Source organism: Scyliorhinus canicula, chromosome 8 (assembly GCF_902713615.1).
Source record: "Scyliorhinus canicula chromosome 8, sScyCan1.1, whole genome shotgun sequence".
Taxonomy (NCBI): domain Eukaryota; kingdom Metazoa; phylum Chordata; class Chondrichthyes; order Carcharhiniformes; family Scyliorhinidae; genus Scyliorhinus; species Scyliorhinus canicula.
In genome coordinates, this window is record NC_052153.1 from 11,700,353 (window position 1) to 11,725,244 (window position 24,892).

Genomic DNA, 24,892 nt, shown 5'->3' on the forward strand with positions numbered 1-24,892 from the left:
GCTTAACTTGTCCACAGGTTCATGTGTGACCTCAGGCAGCAGATGGTAACTTTTGTCCGTACCCCAGTCACACCCCATGTTTTGTGGCGCAGGTCATGAGAGGGCAATCGAATGATGGGTAATGTCAGGGCCGGCTCAAGGCACCGGCAACTCGGGCAGTCGCCCGGGGCGCCATGTGCTGGGGGGCGCCAGAGACTCGGGTCCCGCGCATGCGCAGTTGGGCCGGTGCCAACCAGCGCATGCGCGGTGGCCGCCCTCCCCCAAGGCGCCCCCCCCCGGTCCGCCCCGCTCGGTCCGCCCCCCCGCTCGGTCCGCTCCTCCCGCCCCCCCCTCGGGTCCGCCCCCCCCGCCCCCCCCTCGGGTCCGCCCCCCCTCGGGTCCGCCCCCCCCCCCGGGTCCGCCGCCCCCCCCCCCCCGCCCCCCCCTCGGGTCCGCCCCCCCCTCGGGTCCGCCCCCCCCTCGGGTCCGCCCCGCCCCTCGGGTCCGCCCCCCCTCGGCCCCCCCCCCCTCGGTCCCCCCCCTCGGCCCCCCCCCCCCCCCCCAAGGGCGCCGAAGTTCAGCTTGCCCGGAGCGCCAGCAACCCTAGGGCCGGCGCTGGGTAATGTTTAAAATCTCCCTGCAACCCCCTCCCGTCACCCTAGCCCAGGGACATAAGCACAAGAGAAATGCCGGAGACGCACAAAATCAGGTGGGGAGACAAACAGGAGTTAATGGGTGGGATCATCTGGTCCGGCCAGCAATGGGGATCCTGGGAAGGCATGGAGACCTGATTTGGTGCCAGTCTGGGGTTAGGGCAAACTGTAGGAATTCTATTCCCTGGACTTTAAAGGCGGGTCAAAGGTGAGACGTGCTTCCCAACAAACGTACGTCCAGCATGTCATCCGTGCTCCTTAAAAGGCCACCTCGCTGGAACTGTGAGGTCGGGATTGAGCGGACGGGTGGTGCCGAGGCTGGACCTGGGAGGCAGGTTAAGTAGGTGGAGGGAGGGCAAGAGGCTGTCTGGGTGCCCTTTACATATGTTGCCCAGGCCTTGACTCCACGACACGAGGGAGTGACAGGGCGGGCAGCATCCTGCCCGTTGCTGCCAGGCTATTTGCCATCCTCTACTAGGATACTTAAGTGGTGAGCCAAACAGAGCAAGGTCGCACGCGTTCAGCCACTCCGTCCCCCCCCCCCCCCCCATGGCGGGAATCACTCGCATCTCCACGCCCGCCACCAAACCTAATCTGCAGAGCGCGAGATTCCGCCTCATGCTTTAGCTCCATGACCTCTCGTCGGGACGAAAAGGTGCTCCTGGCCTTTCAAGCAGACACACAGTCAGGGAAAAGGTGGGGTTGCGGGGGAGAGAGTGCGGGGAGAGAGAAGGGAAAAGAGAGGAGGTTTACTGAAAGAGTGGTTGGCGGCAGCGACTGACTGGCGAAGGGGGATGATGGTGCAAAGCAAAAGGTGCAGGTACAGAAGAAACAAATGATGGATGCAGAGCTTTCGACTTCCTGAGTCGGGAGGTACTTGAGAGAGACAAAGCGCAAGCTTGCACCCGCTTTCCATAGCTTGTTGTCTTCCAGAACAGGTTGTTAGCTTAAAGCCATAGTTTGAGGGACGTCAGGGGCTGGTTTAGCTCACTCAGCTAAATCGCTGGCTTTTAAAGCAGACCAAGCAGGCCAGCAGCACGGTTCGATTCCCGTACCAGCCTCCCCGGACAGGCGCCGGAATGTGGCGACTAGGGGCTTTTCACAGTAACTTCATTGAAGCCTACTCGTGACAATAAGCAATTTTCATTTCATTTCATTTCAAGTAGGGTTGACCAGGATCCCCTCCTGCTCTTACCGTCTGCATATTAGTGTGGTTCAGAAATATTTTTCATAGAATCTACAGTGCAGATGGAGGCCATTCAGCCCATCGAGTCTGCATACCTCCACCTTATGCCCATTAGCCAGTAAGCACACCCAACACTAAGGGACAGTTTGGACACAAAGGACAATTTAGCATGGCCAATCCACCTAACCTGCACATCTTTGGACTGTGGGAGGAAACCGGAGCACCCGGAGGAAACCCAGGTAGACACGGGGAGAAAGTGCAGACTCCACACAGACAGTGACCCAGCGGGGAATCGAACCAGGGACTCTGGAGCTGTGAAGCAATTCTGCTAACCACAATGCTACCGTGCTGCCCCTAAGCTGATAATCAACCTGCTTAGTGACATCATGAAAGCACCTGCCTCCTGCCTTGATCATTTATCACAGAGCTTCTGGCTCAGAGGCAGGGATGCGATGATATGCATAAAGCCATTCTGTACATAATGTTATACACGACCTCCGGCCACCAGGTGGCAGTGTACACTCACCATGTGACCCTGCGGCCTGGGGAGTTGGGAGTAGGTCGTGTTGGAGGATAGACGTATTTTGCAGTAGCTCTACAATAGTTAATTAGTGTTAGTAGTTTTTTATTTCATTTATTTTTTTATTTTTTTTAAAATTTAGATTAGCCAATTATTTTTTCCAATTAAGGGGCAATTTAGCGTGGCCAGTCCACCTACTCTGCACATTTTTTGGGTTGTGGGGGCGAAACCCACGCAGACACGGGGAGAATGTGCAAACTCCACACGGACAGTGACCCAGAGCTGGGATCGAACCTGGGACCTCAGCGCCGTGAGGCGGTTGTGCTAACCACTAGGCCACCGTGCTGCCCCTTTTATTTCATTTATGCTGGTTATCTTTATCAAGCAGTTGTTCAGAAAAATGATGTAAACTTGATGTTCTGTCGTGCATCCTTCACATCGGCCAGTTTACAGAACATGACAGGGGACACTACAATATGCCACACGACTTGTCTGGGGTGTGGGGGGGGGGGGGGGGGGAAGTAATTCTGACTTTGGGCTACAGTGTGAAATGGTGCTAACAGGTCGGCCTGCTGTACATTTCTCCCAATCTGTTATCGGCTAAGTTATCTGCAGCCAGGTTTCCTCAGTGTCTGGATGACCGGCTGGATTGATGGAATGGCCTGGGAGTCCCTCACACTGGATATGCTGCGGGGAGCCCAGAGGAAATGGAGGAAGCGGCTCAAGGAGAAATTTAGAGAGAGAAGCTGGATGACTGTCTGAGATTAGTACGCCAGCGAATGACACAACACAGAAGGAGGCCATTTGGCCCTGTCTTGTCTGTGCCAGCCCTTTGGAAAAGCGCAACCTGCCTTTCCTCGTAGTCCCTCAAACATTTCCTCACTCGAGTGATTATCCAAACCTCTTTTGAAACGTATTATCAACTCTGTCCCTTTGCCCCTTTTGTGTAAGACACTCCAAAGAACCATTAATAATTTGTATCCTGCGAGGTTTTGTGTGTAGTTCAAAACAGAAAATGCTGGAAATATTCAGCAGGTTTCGAGCTGAATATGATTCCTCCTCAGACCCGAATGCTATTCATATTGAACTCGAAACGTTAACTGTTTCCCTCTCTCCATGGGGGCTGAGTTTTTCCAACATGTTCTGGCTTTATTTCTGATTTTCAGCATCAGCAGTATTATGCCTTTATTTTCATTTTTTGTGTGCATGTGTGTGTGAGTATGTGTGCATGCATGCATGTGTGTGTATGAGTGTATGTGTGTGTGTGTGTGTGTGTGTGTGTGTGTGTGCATAGAACATACAGTGCAGAAGGAGGCCATTCGGCCCATCGAGTCTGCACCGACCCACATTAAGCCCTCACTTCCACCCTATCCCCGTAACCCAATAAAACCCCTCCTAACTATTTGGACACGAAGGGCAATTCAGCATGGCCGATCCACCCAACCTGCACATCTTTGGACTGTGGGAGGAAACCGGAGCACCCGGAGGAAACCCACGCAGACACGGGGAGAACGTGCAGACTCCGCACAGACAGTGAGCCAGCGAGGAATCGAACCTGGGACCCTGGCGCTGTGAAGCCACAGTGCTAACCACTTGTGTTACCGTGCTGCCCTTTAAATATTCATGTTTGTGTGTGAGTATGTGTGCATGCATGCGTCTGTGTATATGAGTGTATGTACATGTGTGTGTGTGCATGTATGTGCATATCTGTGTGTTTGGGCATGCACATGTGTGTGTTTGTGTATCAGTGTGTGTGTGTGAGTGTGTGTGTGCAAGTGCAAGCATGTGTGTGCGTGCATGCGTGTGAGTGTTATATTTTTTGTCTTTCCTGATTAAACCACTCTCCTAATCAGAAATACATTCTCCGAGACAGAAACAGATGGTTTACAGCAGATGCCTTTGGAAGATTTTTCAAATTTATGCGACCTCGCTATCTATGCCACATCAATTTGGCATCTTTGTGAATGTGCGCTGGCTATTTTGTGAGGTTATCTTTCTGCTGCTGCTTCTGTCTGATGCTCCACGTTCTGCAGTCGGAGAAAACCCGACTCCCAAACGGCTTTGGAATTCCTTCCCTAAATCCCTCCGCCTCTCTGCCCCCTTTTTAAAATTAATTTACGGTAAGTGGGCGTCGCTGGTTAAGCCGGCATTTACTGCCCGTCCCTAGTTGCCCTTCAGAAGGTGGGGATGAGTTTCCTTCTTGGACAGCTGGAATCCTTGAGGTGTAGGTACACCCACTGTGCTGTTAGGGAGGGAGTTCCAGGATTTTGACCCAGAGACAGTGAAGGAACGGCCGATATATTTCCAAGTCAGGGTGGTGAGTGACTTGGTGGGGTTCCCAGGTATCTGCTGCTCTTGTCCTTCTAGATGGTAGTGGTCGAGGGTTTGGAAGGTGCTGCCTAAGGAACCTTGGTGAGTTCCTGCAGTGCATCTTGTAGATGGTATACACGGCTGCCACTGTTTGTCGGAGGTGGAGGATTTGAACGTTTGTGGAAGGAGGAACAATTAAGCGGGCTGCTTTGTCCTGGATGGTGTCGAGCTTCTTGAGTGTTGTTGGAGCTACACCCGTCCAGGCAAGTGGAGAGTATTCCATCATACTCCTGACTTGTGCCTTGTAGATGGTGGACAGGCTTTGGGGGGTCAGGAGGTGAGTTAATCACCGTAGGCGACCTTTCTTAGAATCTATATCAGTTCTAATATCACCTTGTGTGGCTTCGTGCTAAACATTCGTCTGGAGCTTCTGCTGTGAAGCAGCTTGGGACGTTTCATTACATTAAAGGCACCACATGAATGCAAGTTGTTGTAAGCACGCGAGTATTTATATGAAACTCAGCAGGAATTTTCGGTGGTTTTGTGTGGCCTCTTTGCTGATTGGCTCATGCTGGTGATAGGGCGCTTGAAAGCACGCTGGCTCCAATGGTCGCCAATGTGCGTATTGGCGCCATTATATTGGCCAATGAGGAGGTTGGACAGGAGTCAGTCCATTTATTCAGCAAACATCTACTTGACCGGGGTTCTACAGGGTGGATGCAGAGTGGGTCCCCAGGTGGGGGCATCTGGAACTCCAGAGGCACGGTTTCCAAATAAGTGGTCTCGCATTTGAGGTGAATGAGGAGGAACTTCCTCCCTCGGAGGGTCGTTAGTCTTTGGAACTCCCCCCTCCAGAGAGGAGGGGAGGGAGGCCGGGACCTGGAATATGTTTAAGGCTGGGTTTGACCGACGTGGTGTCAAGGGTTGTGGGGTGGGCAAAAAAATTAAGTTAAAGGTACAATCGCACCGGCCGTGAATTTACTGAGTGGCGAAGTCGGCTGGCGGGCTGTAATGGCCTACTCCAGCTCCCATTACTTATCCTCTGAAGCGCTACAAACGTTGAATAGAGGCCGGAATTTTCTGGCCCTTCGCATCGGTGGGACTTTCCTGTCCCTCCGACATCGCCCCACCGCCCCCCCCCCTTCCCCCGCTGCGGGGTTTCCCGATGGTGAGGGGTGCATTCAATGGGAAACAAATGGGTTGCGTGTAAAATCCCATCCACGGTCCCTACAAGCTGCACTTTATTCAAAGCCACACAGACTACAGCAAGCATGGGTAAAGGACAGATTGGGGATAGTTGGATAACCAAATGAATCAGGGGGAAGTCCATCCCAGCCACTTACAGGAATCCGGGTGGGATTGACAAGAGAAAAGCTCCAATCATCTCCACTCTGACCGGGATTGTTGGGCCACTCCACCCATTTGATCTCACGGGCGTTTTTACGGTTGTGCTGAGTTTTGATCGTAGCGAGGATGTTTCCACATCTGGGGGAAGTGGAAGGTGGAACCTATCCACGTACACCGCGACTCGGGGGCAGCGTTTCATCAGTTAGGAGGTTGCCACCCAGGGTCACTGCCCTCATTCCTCCTCTTCTCCCGGAGCTGCCGCCCCAATCACAGGGTCAGCAGCAGCTCAGAGGCCTTGGCAGCGCCAGCGCCCTCAGTGGCCAGTGTTAAAACTGCAGCCTGAGGATGAAGGTGCTTCCAGGTCGAGGCGCCCCTGGAAGACAAAGCACGTTCCTTTGGTAACCGTGCTGGAGCACCGTGCCGGGGAAAAACAGGGAAGCCTTGGCGAATTAGGTGAGGGAATGGGGTTACGGGGGGGTGGGAGTGGGGGATTAAGAGGGCATACGCCAAGGGAAGTGACTGAGCCATGGAGGTGACCATTATCACCAGGTGGCCCCACTGTGGGCATTGCGACATCCATTGGGACCCAATGGGCAGCCACAAAGGTTTACCTGGCGGATTTACCATGGGGTGGTGGGCACACTGCATACTGGTAAAACCCCTGCCGGGGAGGAAGGGGGCTCTTAATCGGGTACTTCAATGTCGCAGTTGTCCCAGCTTCTAGCCCATGTACAGAGGGCTGGTCAAACCCAACCATACGTAATTCTATGCAGCACTGTAACTCCAATTGAAAAATTAATTCTCAAGGAGGGAATCAGAAAATGAGTCCGGTTACCCTTAACCCCGCTCAAGGTAATAACACGGAATAATAAACGTGTTGCCAAAGTTTCTCAACCTGAACTCATCAGGACAAATACACAACGTCAGATTTGCAACATCCACAGCCACATGGCCCTTCCCGTCACGGTTCAATTTCTTTGCCACCAGGCGACTGTGAGGAAGGACACTGGTAAAAGTCTAGTCGCACTTCAGGCGGCAAAAGGTCCGTGCTTCTCGAACGTGCCGCTGTGTTTGTAAGATTCAGGACCCCCTGACGTTTTCCAGATTTGAGCGTTGGCCTTTCGCCTGTAAAAGAGAGGTTGCCTTTGACACTGGCGCTCCGGGAGTGTGCCCCAGCTGCTTGACAAAGAAAGCGCAATTTAATTAGCCCAGCAGATACCAAAAGCTGGAATCCCGAGCCTTCCAGCACTTCAACAACCTTAATATCTCCGGAAACAGATGTGTGGGGGGCGAGGAGGGGGGTGGGGGGGGGGGGGGGGGGGGAGGGGTGATAAAAATAGAGCTGATTTTGATGTTTAACTTCAGGACATGACGCCTTTGCCATCAACTTTGATCGCATAATGATTAGTGACACTCCCTATGCCCTTTGATACAGTTGCGATTGAAAGCATCAGTCCTCTAGGTACTGGCCCCGAGTTCCAAATGAAACATTTATTAGTGTCATCTGCCAAAAGACTTACATAACGAGAGAATCAAAGGGGAGAACACGTTGCTCGGTCGCAGAGGGCTGGTGAAGGGAGCACGCTCTCTGGGACCACCTGATCGGAGGCACCAGAATCGGTTTGTGCAGTAATGACCGCTCATCTCAATGTTAACCATGCTGTACTTTCAGCTCGTCATCATGGCCGGCACCGTGTTGCTCGCCTATTACTTTGAGTGCACAGACACCTTCGAGGTTCACATCCAGGGGTTCTTCTGCCAAGACGGCGACCTAATGAAGCCATACCCAGGACCAGAAGAAGACAGCTTCATTTCCCCGCTCATCCTGTACTGCATGTTGGCAGCTACACCGACTATCATTGTGAGTAAAACAAATTGCACTGCACGCTGCTCTTCACCTCTACTGCGAATGCACATCAATCTCCATCACCGTTCCTCTGTCGCATGCTCCCCGTGTTTCATTTCCTCTTCCACACTCCCTCTTTCCCTTCTCCTCTTCAAACACAATTCGTGCTTCTCCAGTACCTCATTTTATTCCTCTCTCTCTCTTTCGCACTGCATTGAATCCGTTGAAACAACTATTATACCTTTTGCAACCTTGGTGCGTACGCTTCATTTGGAAAAAAGGTTATTCACCAGATTTCCCGTACGTGGAGCAATTAGCCCCTTTTCCATTGCCAGTTCCTTCCCTACAGCTGCTAATTCTTTGCCTTGTTTAATTGTCAGTATTCAGACAGTCTCTGATAACCAAACTGAAGCTCGATAACTTTGATAAAAATCATTGCTGCTTCATTGGAAACCTAATGAAGATGCATTAGTAATCCCACGTATTTCACACCCATTCCAATCCTACGAGAGCCATTTCACATTCAGATTGCATTGATGCCAATGTGTTTGCGTCCGTAAATGTTGCGTTTGTGTGTGCATTTGTTTGTGTGTGTGCACACGTGTGTGTGTGTGCACACGTGTGTGTGTGTGTATGTGTGTGGAGCATGTCTGTGGTGTGCATGTGTGTGTCTGCGTGTGTGGTGTTTGTGTGTGGTGTGTATGCAATGTTTGTCTGTGTGTTTGCGTGTGTGTGCATGCATCTGTGTGGTGTGTGTTTGCATGTGTGTGTGCATTTGTGTATCTGTGTGTCTGGTATGTGATGTGGAGATACCGGCGTAGGATTGGGGTGGGCACAGTAAGACCAACAGTTTTGTTTGGAATCACGAGCTTTCGGAGCGCAGCTCCTTCATCAGGTGAGTCTGGTGTGTGTGTTTGTGTGTGTGTGTATCTATGTGTTGGCGTGTGTGTGTGTGTTTGCATGTGTGTTTGTGTTGGCGTGTACAGGCATGTGTGTGTGTTTGTGTGAGGAATTTGCCATAATTTAATTTGAGAGAAAAACTTTTTAAAAAATAGCTTTTATGTTCCACTCACACACGCTCGATTTCTTTGTGCCTCCTCCACTGTCAGCCTTGCGTTTAACCTAATCTATTTTAATCGGAAAGGTTCCTGCTAAGTATTGTAATTCTGTAGCATCTGTCATCTTTGATACATTCCTGTTTGCAGTAGCATTCACCATTTCTACATTCAATATTATATATTATGATGGACTAGTTTTAACTGAAATCATTGAAGTGCTTGAAGCAGATTTGCATCCATTTGTTGGTGAATTGTGCTCAATCCCAGAATAGGACCGGTGTACTTTCTGGAAGCTTTCTTAACTTTATTGTAACTTCTAAAATATCTTTGGTGGCATGGCGGCGCAGTGGTTAGCACTGCTGCCTCACGGCGCCGAGGTCCCGGGTTCGATCCCGGCCCTGGGTCACTGTACCTGTGGAGTTTGCACATTCTCCCCGTGTTTGCGTGAGTCTCACCCCCCCACAACCCAAAGATGTGCAGGGTAGGTGGATTGGCCACGCTAAATTGCCCCTTAATTGGGAAAAAAAAGAATTGTGCACTCTAAATTTATTTTTAAAAACGGAGATCTCGCTGGTGCAAATCCCATTATGGCCCTCCCGTGAGATTCAGTGGCTATAATACGGGTTGCGCCTAGGTTGAACGAACCCATTAAAATCGCGGCCTGAGATCCCCGTGCTGCGATAGCCCGGGTTGACAGTTCAGTCCGAAAGCATAAACAATTAATTTTTCACCATGTGCCAACTTGAATTTTGTTTTTGTTATGGCAGAATAAAAGAGGGGCGAGAGAGAGAGAGAGAGAGAGAGCTAGTTTATTTGAGGATTCCTGCCCTCTATTGCTGCTGTCAGCCACCATTGCAATATTTCTGCAGCTGACCCACATTTACAGCAAATGGAAGCACAGAGCTGTTTCGCTATTAGTCATCGCCTTCCCTGTGGGCGAAAGAATTTGCTGGATCATTAGCATTTTTACCAAGTAGACGTTGGATCACTTCATGTATAACTTTGCATAATGCATTATTTTGATTACCGTCCAGAAATATTGCAATGCTTCATTAAATATTAACCTGTGTTTAAGATGTGATTCGGGCTGCCTGCCTTATTATCAAAGAATTCAAAATGCACACAATCCCCAAACAGCTCGAGTGTTCAAGGCACATATTGTTAATTCAGTACCTTCTTTCTTACATTTTGTGGGCCCGCTCCTTCACTGCCGGGCAGTGAGATATTGGATGGGACGGAGAGGAAGGAAACTATGATATCGGGAAGAATTTACTCCCACTAACCACAAATTGACCGTCTGATTTCCATCATGTTGTCCAGATCGGGAGTTTCAGCCGAGCGATTCAGGAACATCTATTTTTTTAGTTGCGCCCCGCCATTCACGTCTCCAATGTTATCAGCTGATTAAGCCAACGCCAAGACGGAGCTTTTCCTTATTGAGGACATCTATTGGCTTGTTCAGTCTGACTGATCTCCTCACACACAGCCCAGTGTCCCAGCTATCCCCTATTTATATCTGCTCAGAGGCGCTTAATATCCATCACCCGTTTCTCTGAACCATAACAATAAGCGTGACATGACCTTAATGCTCACTACCCCCCCAGGTATTGCGCCTGAGAGTTAATCAGCAGCAGGCTAGCATTGTGGGAGGAAGACGTTAGATGTTTGGGCCTCGATAAACATCCAGCAGGGGCCTGGAGTGGTCATTAGGCCTTGAAGTTGCTGGGGTGATAGAAATTGCAGACAGGGGGGGGGGGGGGGGGGGACACATGGAGGGATTTAAAAGCAAGCTATTGTTGGACCACCAGCGAGCACTGGGATGAAAGGGACTTGATGTACGTTAAGATGTCGGGTGTAGAGTTTTGTACGAGCTCAGGTTTACAGAGAGTCCCAGGTGGGAGAGCACTGGATTAGAGAAATCTAATGATAACAAAGAATTTAGATGAGGTAAACAAAAACGTTGAATTGCTTTCAATGCTATGCATTGTATGGATCTGGCCATTGGCTAAAATGTTGTTGTAGCACACGGTTTGATTACGTTTCATTTCGAGGTGAGTTGCTGAATGTATTGGGGTGAAAGACTTTGATCTATGAGGCTGGCAGGGGAAAAGGATATTCCGACACATGGGCCGAGATTCTCCCCTACCTGGCGGGGCGGGGGGTCCCGGCGTGTCGAAGTGGCGTGAACCACTCCGGCGTCGTGCCGCCCCAAAGGTGCGGAATTCTCCACACCTTTAGGGGCCAAGCCCTCACATTGAGGGGCTAGGCCCGCGCAGGAGTGGTTCCCACTCCGCCGGCCGGCGTGAACGGCCTTTGGCGCCACGCCAGCCGGGACCGAAAGGACTTCGCCGGCCGGCGTAAGTCCGCGCATGCGCCGGAGCGCCAGCGGCTGCTGACGTCATACCGGCGCATGCGCAGGGGAGGGGGTCTCTTCCACCTCTGCCATGGTGAAGAGCATGGCGAAGGCAGAAGAAAAAGAGTGCCCCCACGGCACAGGCCCGCCCGCCGATCAGTTGGCCCCATCGCGCAGCAGGCCACCGTGGGGGCACCCCCCGGGGTCAGATCGCCCCGCGTCCCCCCCCAGGATCCCGGCGCCCGCCCGCGCCGCCAATCCCGCCGGTAAGAGAGGTGGTTTAATCCACGCAGGACTTCGGCCCATCGCGGGCCAGGGAATCGCCGCGGGGATCCCGCCGACTGCCAGGGGGGGCACGCCAAACGGCGCAGCGTGATTCCCGCCCCCGCCGAATATCGGGGGGGTGGAGAATTCGGGACACGGCGGGGGCCGGATTGACGCCGGACCCGGGCGATTCTCCAACCCGGGGGGGGGGGGGGGGGGGGGGGGGGGGTCGGAGAATCCCGCCCATGGTTCTGGATGAGAAGACTTGTTGACCCACAGCTCAGACAGTGGGAGAATCTGATATTGAGACGATCCTCGTATTCTGTTCAAATAACAATGTCAATGGAGTTCTAACAAAGGAGATTGAACAATGACACTTCACTAATAGACCCAGCAGTACCAGACAGACCTGTGCTGATTTGAAATTGCAGACGGAACTTGAATGTCCTGCAGTCAAGAATGTAGGCAGACAGGGCTGGAAAATACCATTGTCAGCCGGCACCCCGCTTTCCCAAAATTGTTCCTGGCGCCAGCCATTTTAAGGCTCAGGGACGGGCAAGGCTGCCCACTCCTACAAGGCTGGCAGCCAATTAACAGCCTTGATGGGACGCGATTGAAGGTGGACAACTGCGATTTCCCAGCCGACCTCCCCAGTTTGCCAAGGCGACGAGGGCTGTGGGCTGCAGTTTGACTGTTTGGTAGCAGACCACCCTTTGACAGGTGGGGGTGATGACCAGAACTCGAGGCGGCACTCCAGATTCTCCCCTGCTTGGAGCAGAGGCAGCTCGACATTAAAGGCTCGACATAAATGCAAGTTGTCATTAGGCTGAAGAAAACCAAACGAGTTAATAGAATAAATATATTCTGCCCTGCTGGGAGTTAAAGAAGATGTTCATTAGCATCAGGGAAAGTACCATAGACCCTTGTGGAGCATTGCCTCTCCCGACTTTCTTTCCCCCACCATTGGTGTCAAAGTCTACCGCTATCTGAGACAACTCCTGGTACCGCACTGTGACGGTGCTGCAGTGTTGCAGGTTCCGATTTATGGAGAAAACTCTAAATGGAGGCGGCCCCCCCCCCCGTGCCGTGCTGCATCCCCCCCCCCCCCTCCCCCCCCCCCCCCCCCCCCCCTCCCCCTCAGGTGAACACAAATGCCCCCGGGGTACTAATCAAGAAAGAGTGGGAGGCTTCTCCCAGTATCCCGGCTAAAATCAGTCCTTCATTAAACATCATGAAAACAGGTTGCCTGGTCATTTAATGTGTTGTTTTGCGGGAGATTACTGCCCATAACATTGACTGCTGCCTTGGCCTCAATATTACAGTGTTTACACTTCAAGAGTAATTAATTGATTGGAAAATGCTTTGGGATGGCCTGACTTCAAGAAAGGCGCGAGAGAACCGCAAGCCCTCAAATGTATTTGAGCGTAAATAATCTGCCTGTATGAATGAATGGGCAGGAAGCCATGGGCTAGAGGTGCAAGACTTCATCATGACATAATGAATATATATACATTATTCGGGAGTTTCTCACCTATTCGACCTTCAGCAACTCTAGCTTATCAAATAACATTCAAGTGCAAAATTTCAGCAGTGTTCAAATTCTTATGAACAAAAGTTGCAAGGTGTAATAAATGTTATTTTGAACAAAACGTATATATTCCCCAAAGCGATAATTAACTAAACTCCAGTGACAATCAGCAATCTGTTTTCTTTTCTAACCAGCAATAAAGAACCCGACTTAACAACTGCTATTTTTCCAAACTGCTGTTTCTGTGAGAGTTCGAAACACAAAAGCACAATGAGAATATGTCTCCATAAATTCATCGCTTCCTGATAATAGAAGCTTTTAGAATTTCCCAGTCCCCAGACGGGTTGTGTAAAATAGGCAACATCCGATAGAAAATTCTACTCTGTATCCAACAGACAGATGATCCGTTTCCACCTTTGCTCGAACAAGGGTCGGCAATTTCGGAGCGAGGTGAGGAGAACGTTCCTTGCTCCCAGGGTTGTGGATCTTTGGAATTCTCTTCCCAAAGAGAAGGGGAAGATGCTCAGTTATCGAGTACATTCAAGGCTGAGATAGATGGATTTTTGGACTCTGAAAGAATCGAGAGATCCAGGGATAGAGCGGGAAAGTATAATGTTATTAATGCGTTCCCACCTGGGACTCTCTGTAAACCTGATCATAAGACATAGGAACAGAATTAGGCCATTCGGCCCATCGAGTCTGCTCTGCCGTTCAATCATGGCTGCTATGTTTCTCATCCCCATTTTCCTGCCTTCTCCCCATAACCCCTGATCCCCTCATTAATCAAGAACCTATCCATCTCTGTCTTAAAGACACTCAGTGACTTGATCTCCACAGCCTTCTGCGACAAAGAGTTCCACAGATTCACCACCCTCTGGCTGAAGAAATTCCTCCTCATCTCTGTTTTAAAGGATCGCCCCTTCAGTCTGAGGCTGTGTTCTCGGGTTCTAGTTTCTCCTACAAGTGGAAACATCCTCTCCATGTCCACTCTATCCAGGCCTCGCAGTATTCTGTAAGTTTCAATGGCGGAGCAGGCTTGAGTTGTCATATGATCCAGTCTCGGTCCACCCTTGGCCCTGCATTCATCATTTTCCTATGCCGAAGTGGAATTTTTAAATCCCATTAGTTCCCAAGATCTTCCCTGTACCGGCTGAGTTTATTCATGAAGGCCCCACCTCGCTCCTTGCCTGAGGTGTGGTGATCCTCAGGTTAAACCACCACCAGTCAGCTCTCCCCCTCAAAGGGGAAAGCAGCCTATGTGGGTCATCTGGGACTATGGTGACGTTACCGTACCTAATTGTTGTAAAGTAAATTGTCCAGACTTTGGAGCTGTAAGAGGACCATTTAATGGATGAGTTGAATTGTGTTGGCATGAAATATTTGATATTGATTGTAAAAAAATATAAAACTTTTCGTCACCCGTATTTTAGCATTTGGTAACTAACTTGGTCTGTGAGGAGCAGACAAGGGATTAAACCCTTTCAGATGAAGTTGGCAAATGTGCTGTATGGCACCACCCAGTGGCTAGTATTTAGAACTGCAGGTAGACTCAAACCAAGGAATAGTTGGAAGGTGGGGGGGGGGAAACGTCATTCAATCCTCGAGCCTGTCCAGCCACGCCTGTCCAGCCATTCAATTAGATCATGGCTTAATTAAATACATGCATACACCCAAACAGCAACACAGGCCATTCACAGGGGCTGGTTTAGCACAGTGGGCGAAACAGCTGGCTTGTAATTCAGAACAAGGCCAGCAGCGCGGGTTCAATTCCTGTACCAACCTCCCCGAACAGGCGCCGGAATGTGGCGACTAGGGGCTTTTCACAGTAACTTCATTGAAGCCTACTTGTGACAATAAGCGATTATTATTATTATTCAGCCCACCTCATCCATGTTTAGGTTTGGTCCCAGATTACATGACCAAATCGTTCTAATGGCACTATCCCACTAATTCCATATCTCTTGAATCCCTTACACCCCCTCCACCTATATAATTTAATCAGGAATGTTGACATAGTTTCTGCTTCCACCAGTAACCCAGTAAGTGTATTCCATAGTTTTCCAACTTTCCATGTGAATACGTTGTTCCTTTTAGGTTGCACTGGTCTAAATCGCTTCCACTTAATATTGTATCTCTGTGTGAGGATCCTGAGAGAGAACCCACCTATTGTAAAACTGTAAGGAAAGGTGACTGCACCACACGCGTGATAGCACTGACCAACTGGTATCTTTTATGTTAAAACAAAACTTTAATATTTAAACACAGAATTGACCACATTAGCAACAAAGAACTAGCTTTAAAGATAACAATTGCAACAATTCTTAAGTAAAAGGAAGCCTTTAGCTTACTCCCTGCACCAGCCACTATATATTGCAATTAAGCAAACCAATATAGTTCAAACACCACTTATAAATAAAGTTAACAATTGAGTTTACATGCTTTTCTCTGTGCAGGAGCCTTGGAGCGAAACTTGCAGGACTCAACTGAAAGACACTTCTTGTCAGATTACAATCCTATGGCAAACCGAAACTATAGATAAACCTGGCTCCTCCCCTTAATTACATCACCTGTACCCAAAGTATAAGGCATCCTCTGACTCCTTCTACAAGATGCCCCATGATCTGGTTAGTTAGGCCCAAATACAATGGGTGCGACTCTCCCAAAAAAATGATTAAGTGAAAAATGAAATGAACTGAAAATTGCTTATTGTCACAAGTAGGCTTCAAATGAAGTTACTGTGAAAAGCCCCTAGTCGCCACATTCCGGCGCCTGTTCGGGGAGGCTGGTACAGGAATTGAATCATGCTGCTGGCCTGCTTTGGTCTGCTGTAAAAGCCAGCTATTTAGCCCTGTGCTAACCAAGTGTCATTTTGGGTGCGTTTGGCGGGGTGATTCCTGTCGACTCTTTGGGTGAAATCCAGACCTGGATTGACCCACTCATAGGGCGTGATTTAACGGAAATGAAACGGCGAGAATGACCCTGCTATTAAGAAGGACTTTGCTTCATTCTGGGGCATCGGCGAGGAGAACCCCACTGAGGCGAGACTTAGTCCCATTTTCTACACTAACCAGCTCCGCTCATCAGTACAGGAAGTGATCGGGGCGCCACTTCTGTGGCCTCCAGACCACCAACCTTGCTGGGCAGGATCCAGATCGCACCAGGACTGCAGGTAGGGAGACCAACACAATGTTTTGTGCCCGGTGCGAAGCCTGCTTTGGCCTTCCCCGGGATGCTCCCGATGTACCCGGATCGGGGGCCAGGTGCAGCGCGGCGGGAAAATCAATCCCAATATCTCTGATAACTTATCTATACGACCATGGATGTCCAAACCTTATTCCATTAGCCACCTATCTGTAAAAAATAAATGAATCAATTCTTTTTTTAACTAAATTTAGAATACCCAATTATTTTAAATGTTTCCAATGCAGGGGCAATTTAGCGTGGCCAATTCACCTACACTGCACATATTTGGGTTGTGAGGATGAAACCCACGCAGACACGGGGAAAATGTGCAAACTCCACACGGACTGTGATTCGTGACCGGGATCGAAAGACGTGCTGTTAGGTGAATTGGACATTCTGAATTCTCCCTCCCTGTACCCGAACAGACGCCGGAATGTGGTGACTAGGGGATTTTCACAGTAACTTCATTGCAGTGTTAATGTAAGCCTACTTGTGTCAATAATAAAGATGATTATTATTTGTAAGTGAAACACAACAGCTGTTTATTAATAACACCAAGAAGTAAAACATGCAATAATTATACTGGAATAATGGTCAGCTAAGCTACTAGTCCCCCCTTTTACCGTCCACCCTCTGCCCAAACTCACACAAGACAGACACATGCAGAGGGAGGGGGAGAGGAAAATAAAATGGGAAAAGAGAGATGAGTGTCCTTGTTTCTGATTTGGAAGACGTTGTAGTCGGCTATTTTTCCCAGATGGGGAAGTGTTGGAACCATCAGTCAGATGGTTCCTCTGGCTGGTGCATTCAGTCAGAATTTCCAGGCTGCAGACTTTCCACCACAGCCTCAGCCCTGTGTAATTCTCATTTGTTTCCAACTCCACCAGAATGACCAACAGCCTTACTGAGATAAGAACAGAGTCCCTCACCCAGTGGCTTGTCTGGATCTCCTTAAGCTTTCCTTTGTCTCCTCTCGAACTTAGTTCTCAGCCCGGGTTTTAATCTTACTTGGTTTCCAGATTCACGAGAATGTCCTTCAGCTTTACTGAGGAGAAAATAGAGACTCCAATCGGGGGTTTGAGAGAGATATACCCTCCTTCAGCTCTGAGTTCAAAACAAAACCAAAAACAAAAACACAGTCTCACAGAGTAAGGAACATTCCAGAGGAAAACCTGACCAATCAGCACGATCTATTGATAAGGCTCAGCAATATGAAACAGTTTATTGGCCGACAGCCAAGTCCATCAAGCTGTGCCATCATTGATATCAGAGCAACAGCACAGCCTGCTGGAGGTTCTTTTGTTTAAAATTAAAGGTGATGTCCATTTTAAAGGCATAGGTGATTTTTTTGTCCTGGTGCAAAAATTATTAAAGCCAAAAGAAAAAGATAATAAAGGGCTTCAAATAAAGGAAAAACAGGGATTAACAGGATGATTCTTAAAAAAGAAATATGATCCAGAATTCCCTGGGGCTGGATTCTCCGGCTTCCCAGCCGCATGTTTCTCAGCGGCGGGCCACTCGCTGATGCCGGGATTCTATCTTCCCACCGCTTATCGATGGGATTTCCCATTGAAGCCATCCCACGCCGTCGGGAAATCTGTTGCAGTGGGTGGGTTGCTGGCGGGAAAAGTGAATCCCAACGATCCGAGAATTCCAGTCCCTTTCCCTGTCACCTCCAGGCTGACAACCCACCCAGAATTAATAATCCCGGATTCCCAATCTCTGTCACCTCCTCCAACCCAACAACCCACCCCGAGTTAATAATCCCGGATTCCCAACCTCTGTCACCTCCTCCAACTCAACAACCCACCAAGATTCCTGCACTGCTCCAAATCTTTGCCTTCTGGGAATTCCCGATTTCCTTCACCCTACCATCAGTGGGCCCTTAAACTCTGATACTTCCTCTCCAACCCTCTCTACCTCTGTCTTCCTTTGAGACAGTCCTTACTTCCTTGACTCAACAATTTGTCATCTGTTTTAATATCTCTTTATGTTTCTCAGTATCTGGTAACTCTCCTGTGAACCACCTCTGGGCCATTTTGTTACCTTGAAGGTCCTCTTTAAATGCAAGTTATTTATGTTGCGAATTGGTAAATCAGAGTGGAGCCACTGACAGCAATACGGAGAAAACACCGACATGGTGAAGTGGAAAGCTCCAAGAGAAGGCAGTGATGTGTTCAAACCTAATCTCCTGAAGAACCGGGGAAAGATTAGCAGAACATGGGATAAAATCTGTTTTGCAAACTGGCACGCTATTCTCTTATTAATGACCTGCTACCTGCAATTAAGAACATTAGACATAGGAGCAGAATTAGGCCATTCGGCCCATCGACCCTGCTCCGACATTCAAACATGGCTGATGTGTTTCTCATCCCCATTTTCCTGCCTTCTCCCCATAGCCCCTAATCCGCCCCTTATTAATTAAGACCCTATCTATCTCTGTATTTAAGACACTCGGGGATTTGGCCTCCACATCCTTATTGTTCAGATCTTGCAACTACAAGCTCGTCCTGTTCATAAGCAGCAACCCGCTGTGTTCAACAGGTCGGTGGGGGGGGGGGGGGGGGGGGGTGCAGTCATCAGGACATTTTCACCTGCTGCCAAGAGGCAGAGCATGATGGGAAAACGACCAACCAGCACCGGTCCATGGCCTTGCGCACAACACCCACTTCTATCCACCTTCCTTACTCTTGACATCACAAATGCCAACTGCTTAGCTCTGCGTGAACCTTTGTCATTCTGGGTTATCGTGTGCGTTTGTTTTTTTTTTCTCATTCCAGATTTTCATTGGTGAAATATCGATGTATTTTATAAAATCAACAAGAGAAAACCTCCTCAATCAGGAGAAGACCATCGTAACGGGAGAGTGTTGCTATTTGAGTCCTCTGTTTCGGCGGATAATAAGGTTTATAGGTGAGTCACTGTAACAGCCGTTTCCGTGTTCGGAGGAGCTTAAACTCCAGTCTCATTATGTGGTCGGAGTGGATTGGAAGCCCCATTCCGACTTAGGGCAAAGAAGGTTAAGGGAACATTTACTGGAGGTGTGTCAAATTGTGTGGGATTTTGCAATAAAATTATGTATATTTTTAAACGATGTGGGATTTTGATAGAGAAAATAGAGGGGGCGGGGGTCAATAACCAGAGGCCACAGTTTTTAAGACAATTGTCGAAAAAACCAGGTGAGAAGAATTATTTTGACTGCGAGGGCAGTGGAAGTAGGTTGAATATTAACCTTCAAAAGGAACTTAGATAAATACTCAAAGGGAGGGAAATTGCAGGGTTCTGGGAAGAAAACGCAAGGGAATACAATGGGAACGGGCTTTCAAAGAGCTGGAACAGACACAATGGGACGAATGGCCTCCTTCTGCACTGTACGATTCTATGATTCTGGGCACCACTGATAAAAGTCGGTGACTTCAAAGACTGCAATTCGACGGAGGGAGTGGTAACTAAGAGGCTAATTCTGACATTTTTTGGAACAGTGTAAACGGGGTCAGGTCAGTCCGACCTCCTGCTGTGCATCTTCCCAATTTTCATTCTGGTTCAAGAACAAACATCAGTATCGGAAGGAGCATAGGAACACAAAAAGGCCATTCAGCCCATCAAAGCCTATTATACCATTCATTGAGATTGCGGCTGACCTGTGTTTCGATTCCGTCTCTCCACTTCGGTTCCTGAACCTTCGATAGCTCTCCCCAGCTAAAATCTATGAATCTCAGCTTTGAAACTTTCAGTGGGTGCCTGCGCCTGAGCTGGTCTATGGGGGAGAGAGTTCCAGATTTCCTCTACCCTCTGTGTACAGACGTGCTTCCTGACATCGGCCTGAATGGCTGAGCTCTCATTATAATGTTATCCCTAAACCCTTGGTCATGGCCTTTTTACCGCCAGACAAAATTATTCCTCTGGGCCGGAATATTACGGTCTCATCGTGGTTGGGGAAAGCCCACTCTAACCCCGTAACCCCATCTATCTTGCATATCTTTGCACTGTGGGAGGAAACCAGGACACCCGGAGGAAACTCACGCGGACACGGGGAGAAAGTGCAGACTCCGCACAGACAGTCATCCCAATGCTGGTATCTCATAGATCATAGAATTTACAGTGCAGAAGGAGGCCACCCGGCCCATCGAGTCTGCACCGGCCCATGGAAAGATCACCCTACCTAAGCCCACACCTCCACCCTATCCCCGTAACTCAGTAACCCCATCTAAACTTTTTGGACACTAAGGGCAATTTAGCACGGCCAATCCATCTAACCTGCACATCTTTGGACTGTGGGAGGAAACCGGAGCACCCGGAGGAAACCCACACAGACACGGGGAGAACGTGCAGACTCCGCACAGACAGTGACCCAAGCTGGGAATCGAACCTAGGACCCTGGAGAGCTGTGAAGCGACAGTGCTAACCACTGTGCTACCGTGCCGCCCACTCAATCAAATCTCACCTTAAAAAATAAGTTACAGCAGGAGAAGAACTGGGAATCTCAACACTTCTAAAACCACTTCATAAAACTGGCTGGAAACTTGCTCAGACACTGGTCACGTGATCCACTTTCTGAAGCTTTCTTTGTGCGTTTCGTCTTTCGTGAAGGATCAGTTGAATGATAGGAAGCTTTGTTCATAGTTGGGAGTAACAGCGTTCATTGAAAGACCAAACCTTTTGAGGGACGCTGTGTGGAGTTCAATCTGCCGAAGCACATCTGTTCCCCACAGTGTGTGCGCCTTGTTGCAGCGTTGCTAAAGGGCGGGACTATCTGGCCCTTCCCGGCGGGGTCTTCTGGTCCCAAACGGCAACAGGCCGCAGGCATCAGTGGGACCGGAAGGCCCCACCTACCGGCCAATGTCGAGCCGCATCCGCCATCGGAAAACACACCGCTGGGAAGACCGGAAAATCCCGCCCAAGGAAGGAGTCCAATTCTTAGGTAGCAAGACTGTCCCGTCATTTCCACTCCACAGTATTTTATTAAAGGTTATTTTATTTTTACAAAAACCACTGTGGATCAATAAGCCGTCATTCCCGGACGTAATACGGTTGGATTGGCAGTTTTCCCAACCTTGTTTTTTTCCTGAGGCAAAGATATAGTCTATATTGCAGCGATGGTCTTGGTGGAAGCAGTAGTACCCAATCTGCTGCCGTCCTCAATTAAAGCCACAACTTGCATTTATATGGCCCACTTAACTTAGTAAAACATCAGAATCCAGCAAAACGTTGACACCGAGCCGCATAAGAGATTAGGAAGGCGAAGCAAACGCTTGGTCGAAGAAGGAGCATCTTAAAGTAGGAGAGGTGGGGGGTTATTAACATTGAAGCCCACATCTTCGTTTTTGAAATCATCATTACTTTAATACCAGGGTTGTAAATATAGGACCTGATTGATCCAATTGCGAGGAGTAAAACAAACAGAAGGGTCCACTTCGAAGGCTAACGTCCTGTGCCCAAATAGCAGCTGAAAAATGCTTAACCCGACATCATTGGCTTGGGACATTTTTCAGGCTGGCTAGATCAGCATTTGTTGCCCAACCCTAGTTGCCCTTCAGAAGGTGGTGGCCTTTTTGAACCGCTGAAGTCTAAGTGGTGCAGGTACACCCACTGTGCTGTTAGAGAGGGAGTTCCTGGATTTTGACAGTGAAGGAACGGTGATATATTTCCAAGTCAGGGTGGTGAGTGACTTGGAGGGGAACTTCCATGTGGTGGGGTTCCCCAGGTATCTGCTGCCCTTGTCCTTCTAGACGGTAGTGGTTGTGGGTTTGAAAGGTGCTGCCTCAGGCGGCTTAGTGGGTTTCTGCAGTGCATCTTGTGGATGGTACGCACGGTGGTGAAGGGACTGATTGTTTGTGGAAGGTGGAGCAATCAAGCGGGGCTGCTTTGTCCTGGATGGTGTTGAGCTTTTTGAGTGTTGTTGAAGCTGCACTCATACAGGCAAGTGGAGAGTATTCCATCACACTCCTGACTTGTGCCTTGTAGATGGTACACAGGGAGTCAGGAGGTGAGTTAGTCGGCACAGGATTCCTAGTCTATGACCTATTCTGGCCGTCTTAGTATTTACATGGCTAGTCCAGTTCACCTCCTGGTCAATGGTAAACCCCATGGGTGTTGACAGTGACAAATCCAGCATTGGTAAAATAGTACCAGGGACTAATGATGGGTTAAACTGGTGACTTGAAGGTGCCACCTGGTTAAGCACAGCAATGAGACAGAGCGTCACTGACTAGATACTTAGCGGCAGGTTATTCTGATCCACATGCTGCCTATAAACTAACCAGCCCCCACGTAGGACGATATATTCTTTAAAAGGAGACGTTTTCAGAGTGAAGAGAAAAGAGGAAGGGGAGTGAGACTAATTGGATAGATCTTTCATCGAGCTAGCACAGGGGCGAGGGGCTGAATGGCCTCCCTCTGCGCTCTCAAATTCAACGATTGACAGTTTGTGTGTGCAGTCGCCTCCTTCTCGATCCTGATGTGTGTTGGAAATGTTAATGGATGGATTCCGAGCAAGCACATAGCCAATCTGTTCAGCTTCCGGCTCGGAGCGCACAGCTCACAGCGAGTTCACTGCGATGATGTAAACAGATGGCTTCGCTCCACATTTTTAACTTCCAGTTTAGTCATGAATACATCAGTGTCAGTAAAAACTCATAATGCTGCCTTGGGGTCCTCTGGTTGAACTCTGACTCTCTGTGGACCAGATGCCCGTACATCTCTTGACCTCCATTTATTGTTCGCTGACAGAGAAAATTACATTAATGTGCCTCAGCAGACTGTCCGTGAGGACCAGGCTAGATGAGATGTAAATTAATCCCAAATCGGTTTCTGATTTGCCAGCCATTGCGATGATTTGTGATATAAATCCCTATTTCAATTAGGTTGGAAGATGGGGCAAGTACCAAAACATGGTCAGCTATAATATTGCCCCGCACTGTAGCTTCCGAAAATATTTGCATTTTTACTGTAAATGTTTGTCAAATTATGAAGGGCGTGCCTTTTGAAAGCTACTTTGAAATCGGGTCCTAAATATTTAATTATAGATAATTTAAGAGGCTGTATTTAAGAGAAAGCTTGATGTATTTAAATGAAAAAAAAAGGTAAAGGATGGCAGGGTTGGAAGAAAAATTGGGAGTGGGAGAAGACCGATGTGGATTATGAAAACTGACAGGAATCTGTTGGTCTCCTTGACCTGTTTGTTTTTGTGCTATTGATTTTAGAGTGATGTTTCACAACACACTTAGCGAATCAGGTTTGTTATGGCACCATTACCCTACCCAAGGTCAGCACCTCCACCCTATCCCCATAACTCAGTAACCCCACCCAACACTAAGGGCAATTTTGGACACTAAGGGCAATTTATCATGGCCAATCCACCTAACCCGCACATCTTTGGACTGTGGGAGGAAACCGGATCATCCGGAGGAAACCCACGCACACATGGGGAGGATGTGCAGACTCCACACAGACAGTGACCCGAGACGGAATTGAACCTGGGACCCTGGAGCTGTGAAGCGATTGTGCTATCCACAATGCTCCCGTGCTGCCCAGGTCACATGAGTGTGACCATCATGAGGTCTCCCCATGGCTTCCCAGGACCCTCTCCCACTCTTACCGTCTGTGTGCCAGAAGGATTTACAAGCGGATCCCTGTTCAGCTACATTATGAACACACCCTGGATATCTGGTCCTGGGCTGGGGCTTAAACCTGCAGCTTCTAACCCAGAGGCAGGTACATCACCCACTGCACCAGAAGACCCCCAGAAAGGTAGAATAGTGGAATGATACTGCAAAAGGAACATCTCCATCGACCCGAGCCTGCTTTCCCCTTTGAGGGAGAGAGCTGACTGGTGGCGATTTAACCTGAGGATCAGATGAGGGGCAAGGTAGCACAGTTGTTAGCGCTGCTGCTTTGCAGCACCTGGTTTTGATTCCCACTTGGGTCACTGTCTGTGCGGAGTCTGCACGTTCTCCCCGTGTCTGCGTGGGTCTCCTCCGGATGCTCCAGTTTCCACCCACAATTCCTGAAAGACGTGCTTGTTAGGTGAATTGGACATTCTGAATTCTCGCTCTGTGTACCCGAACAGGTGCCGGAGCGTTGCGACTAGGGGCTTTTGACAGTAACTTCATTGCAGTGTTAATGTAAGCCCACTTGTGAGACTAATAAAGATTATTAGGTTGAGAAGGCGGGGCCTTTATGAATGGCAGTAGCCGTTACAGGAATTGAACCTATGCTGTTGACCTTGCTCTGCATCACAAACCAGCCATCCAGCTATGAGCATTTAGATCGCTGACCATCTTTTGTTACTTGCCCCACCTTCCAACCTAATTGAAATAGGGGTTTAAGTCACAAATCATTGCAATTGCTGGCAAATTAGAAACTGATTTGGGATTAATTTACATCTCATCTAGCCTGGTCCTCACGGACAGCCTGCTGAGGCACATTAATGTAATTTTCTCTGTCAGTGAACAATAAATGGAGGTCAAGAGATGTACGGGCATCTGGTCCACAGAGAGTCAGAGTTCAACCAGAGGACCCCAAGGCAGCATTATGAGTTTTTACTGACACTGATGTATTCATGACTAAACTGGAAGTTAAACATGTGGAGCGAAGCCATCTGTTTACATCATCGCAGTGAACTCGCTGTGAGCTGTGCGCTCCGAGCCGGAAGCTGAACAGATTG

The 24,892-nt window shown here is 49.1% G+C and overlaps 1 protein-coding gene across 8 annotated transcripts in view; it reads left to right on the forward strand.

Moving 5' to 3' along the window:
* plppr1 (phospholipid phosphatase related 1) overlaps positions 1–24,892 on the forward strand; it is a 119,342-nt gene that overhangs the window by 57,650 nt on the left and 36,800 nt on the right. For all 8 annotated transcript variants that reach the window (XR_005461545.1, XM_038804210.1, XM_038804206.1 and 5 more), the window contains exons 3-4: positions 7,668–7,856; positions 19,008–19,140. Coding sequence is in view for 7 of the 8 variants with exons in the window: in XM_038804210.1 (XP_038660138.1) it covers positions 7,668–7,856; positions 19,008–19,140 (322 nt within the window). In the remaining variant the exon portion in view is untranslated. The remainder of the gene's footprint in view (positions 1–7,667; positions 7,857–19,007; positions 19,141–24,892) is intronic.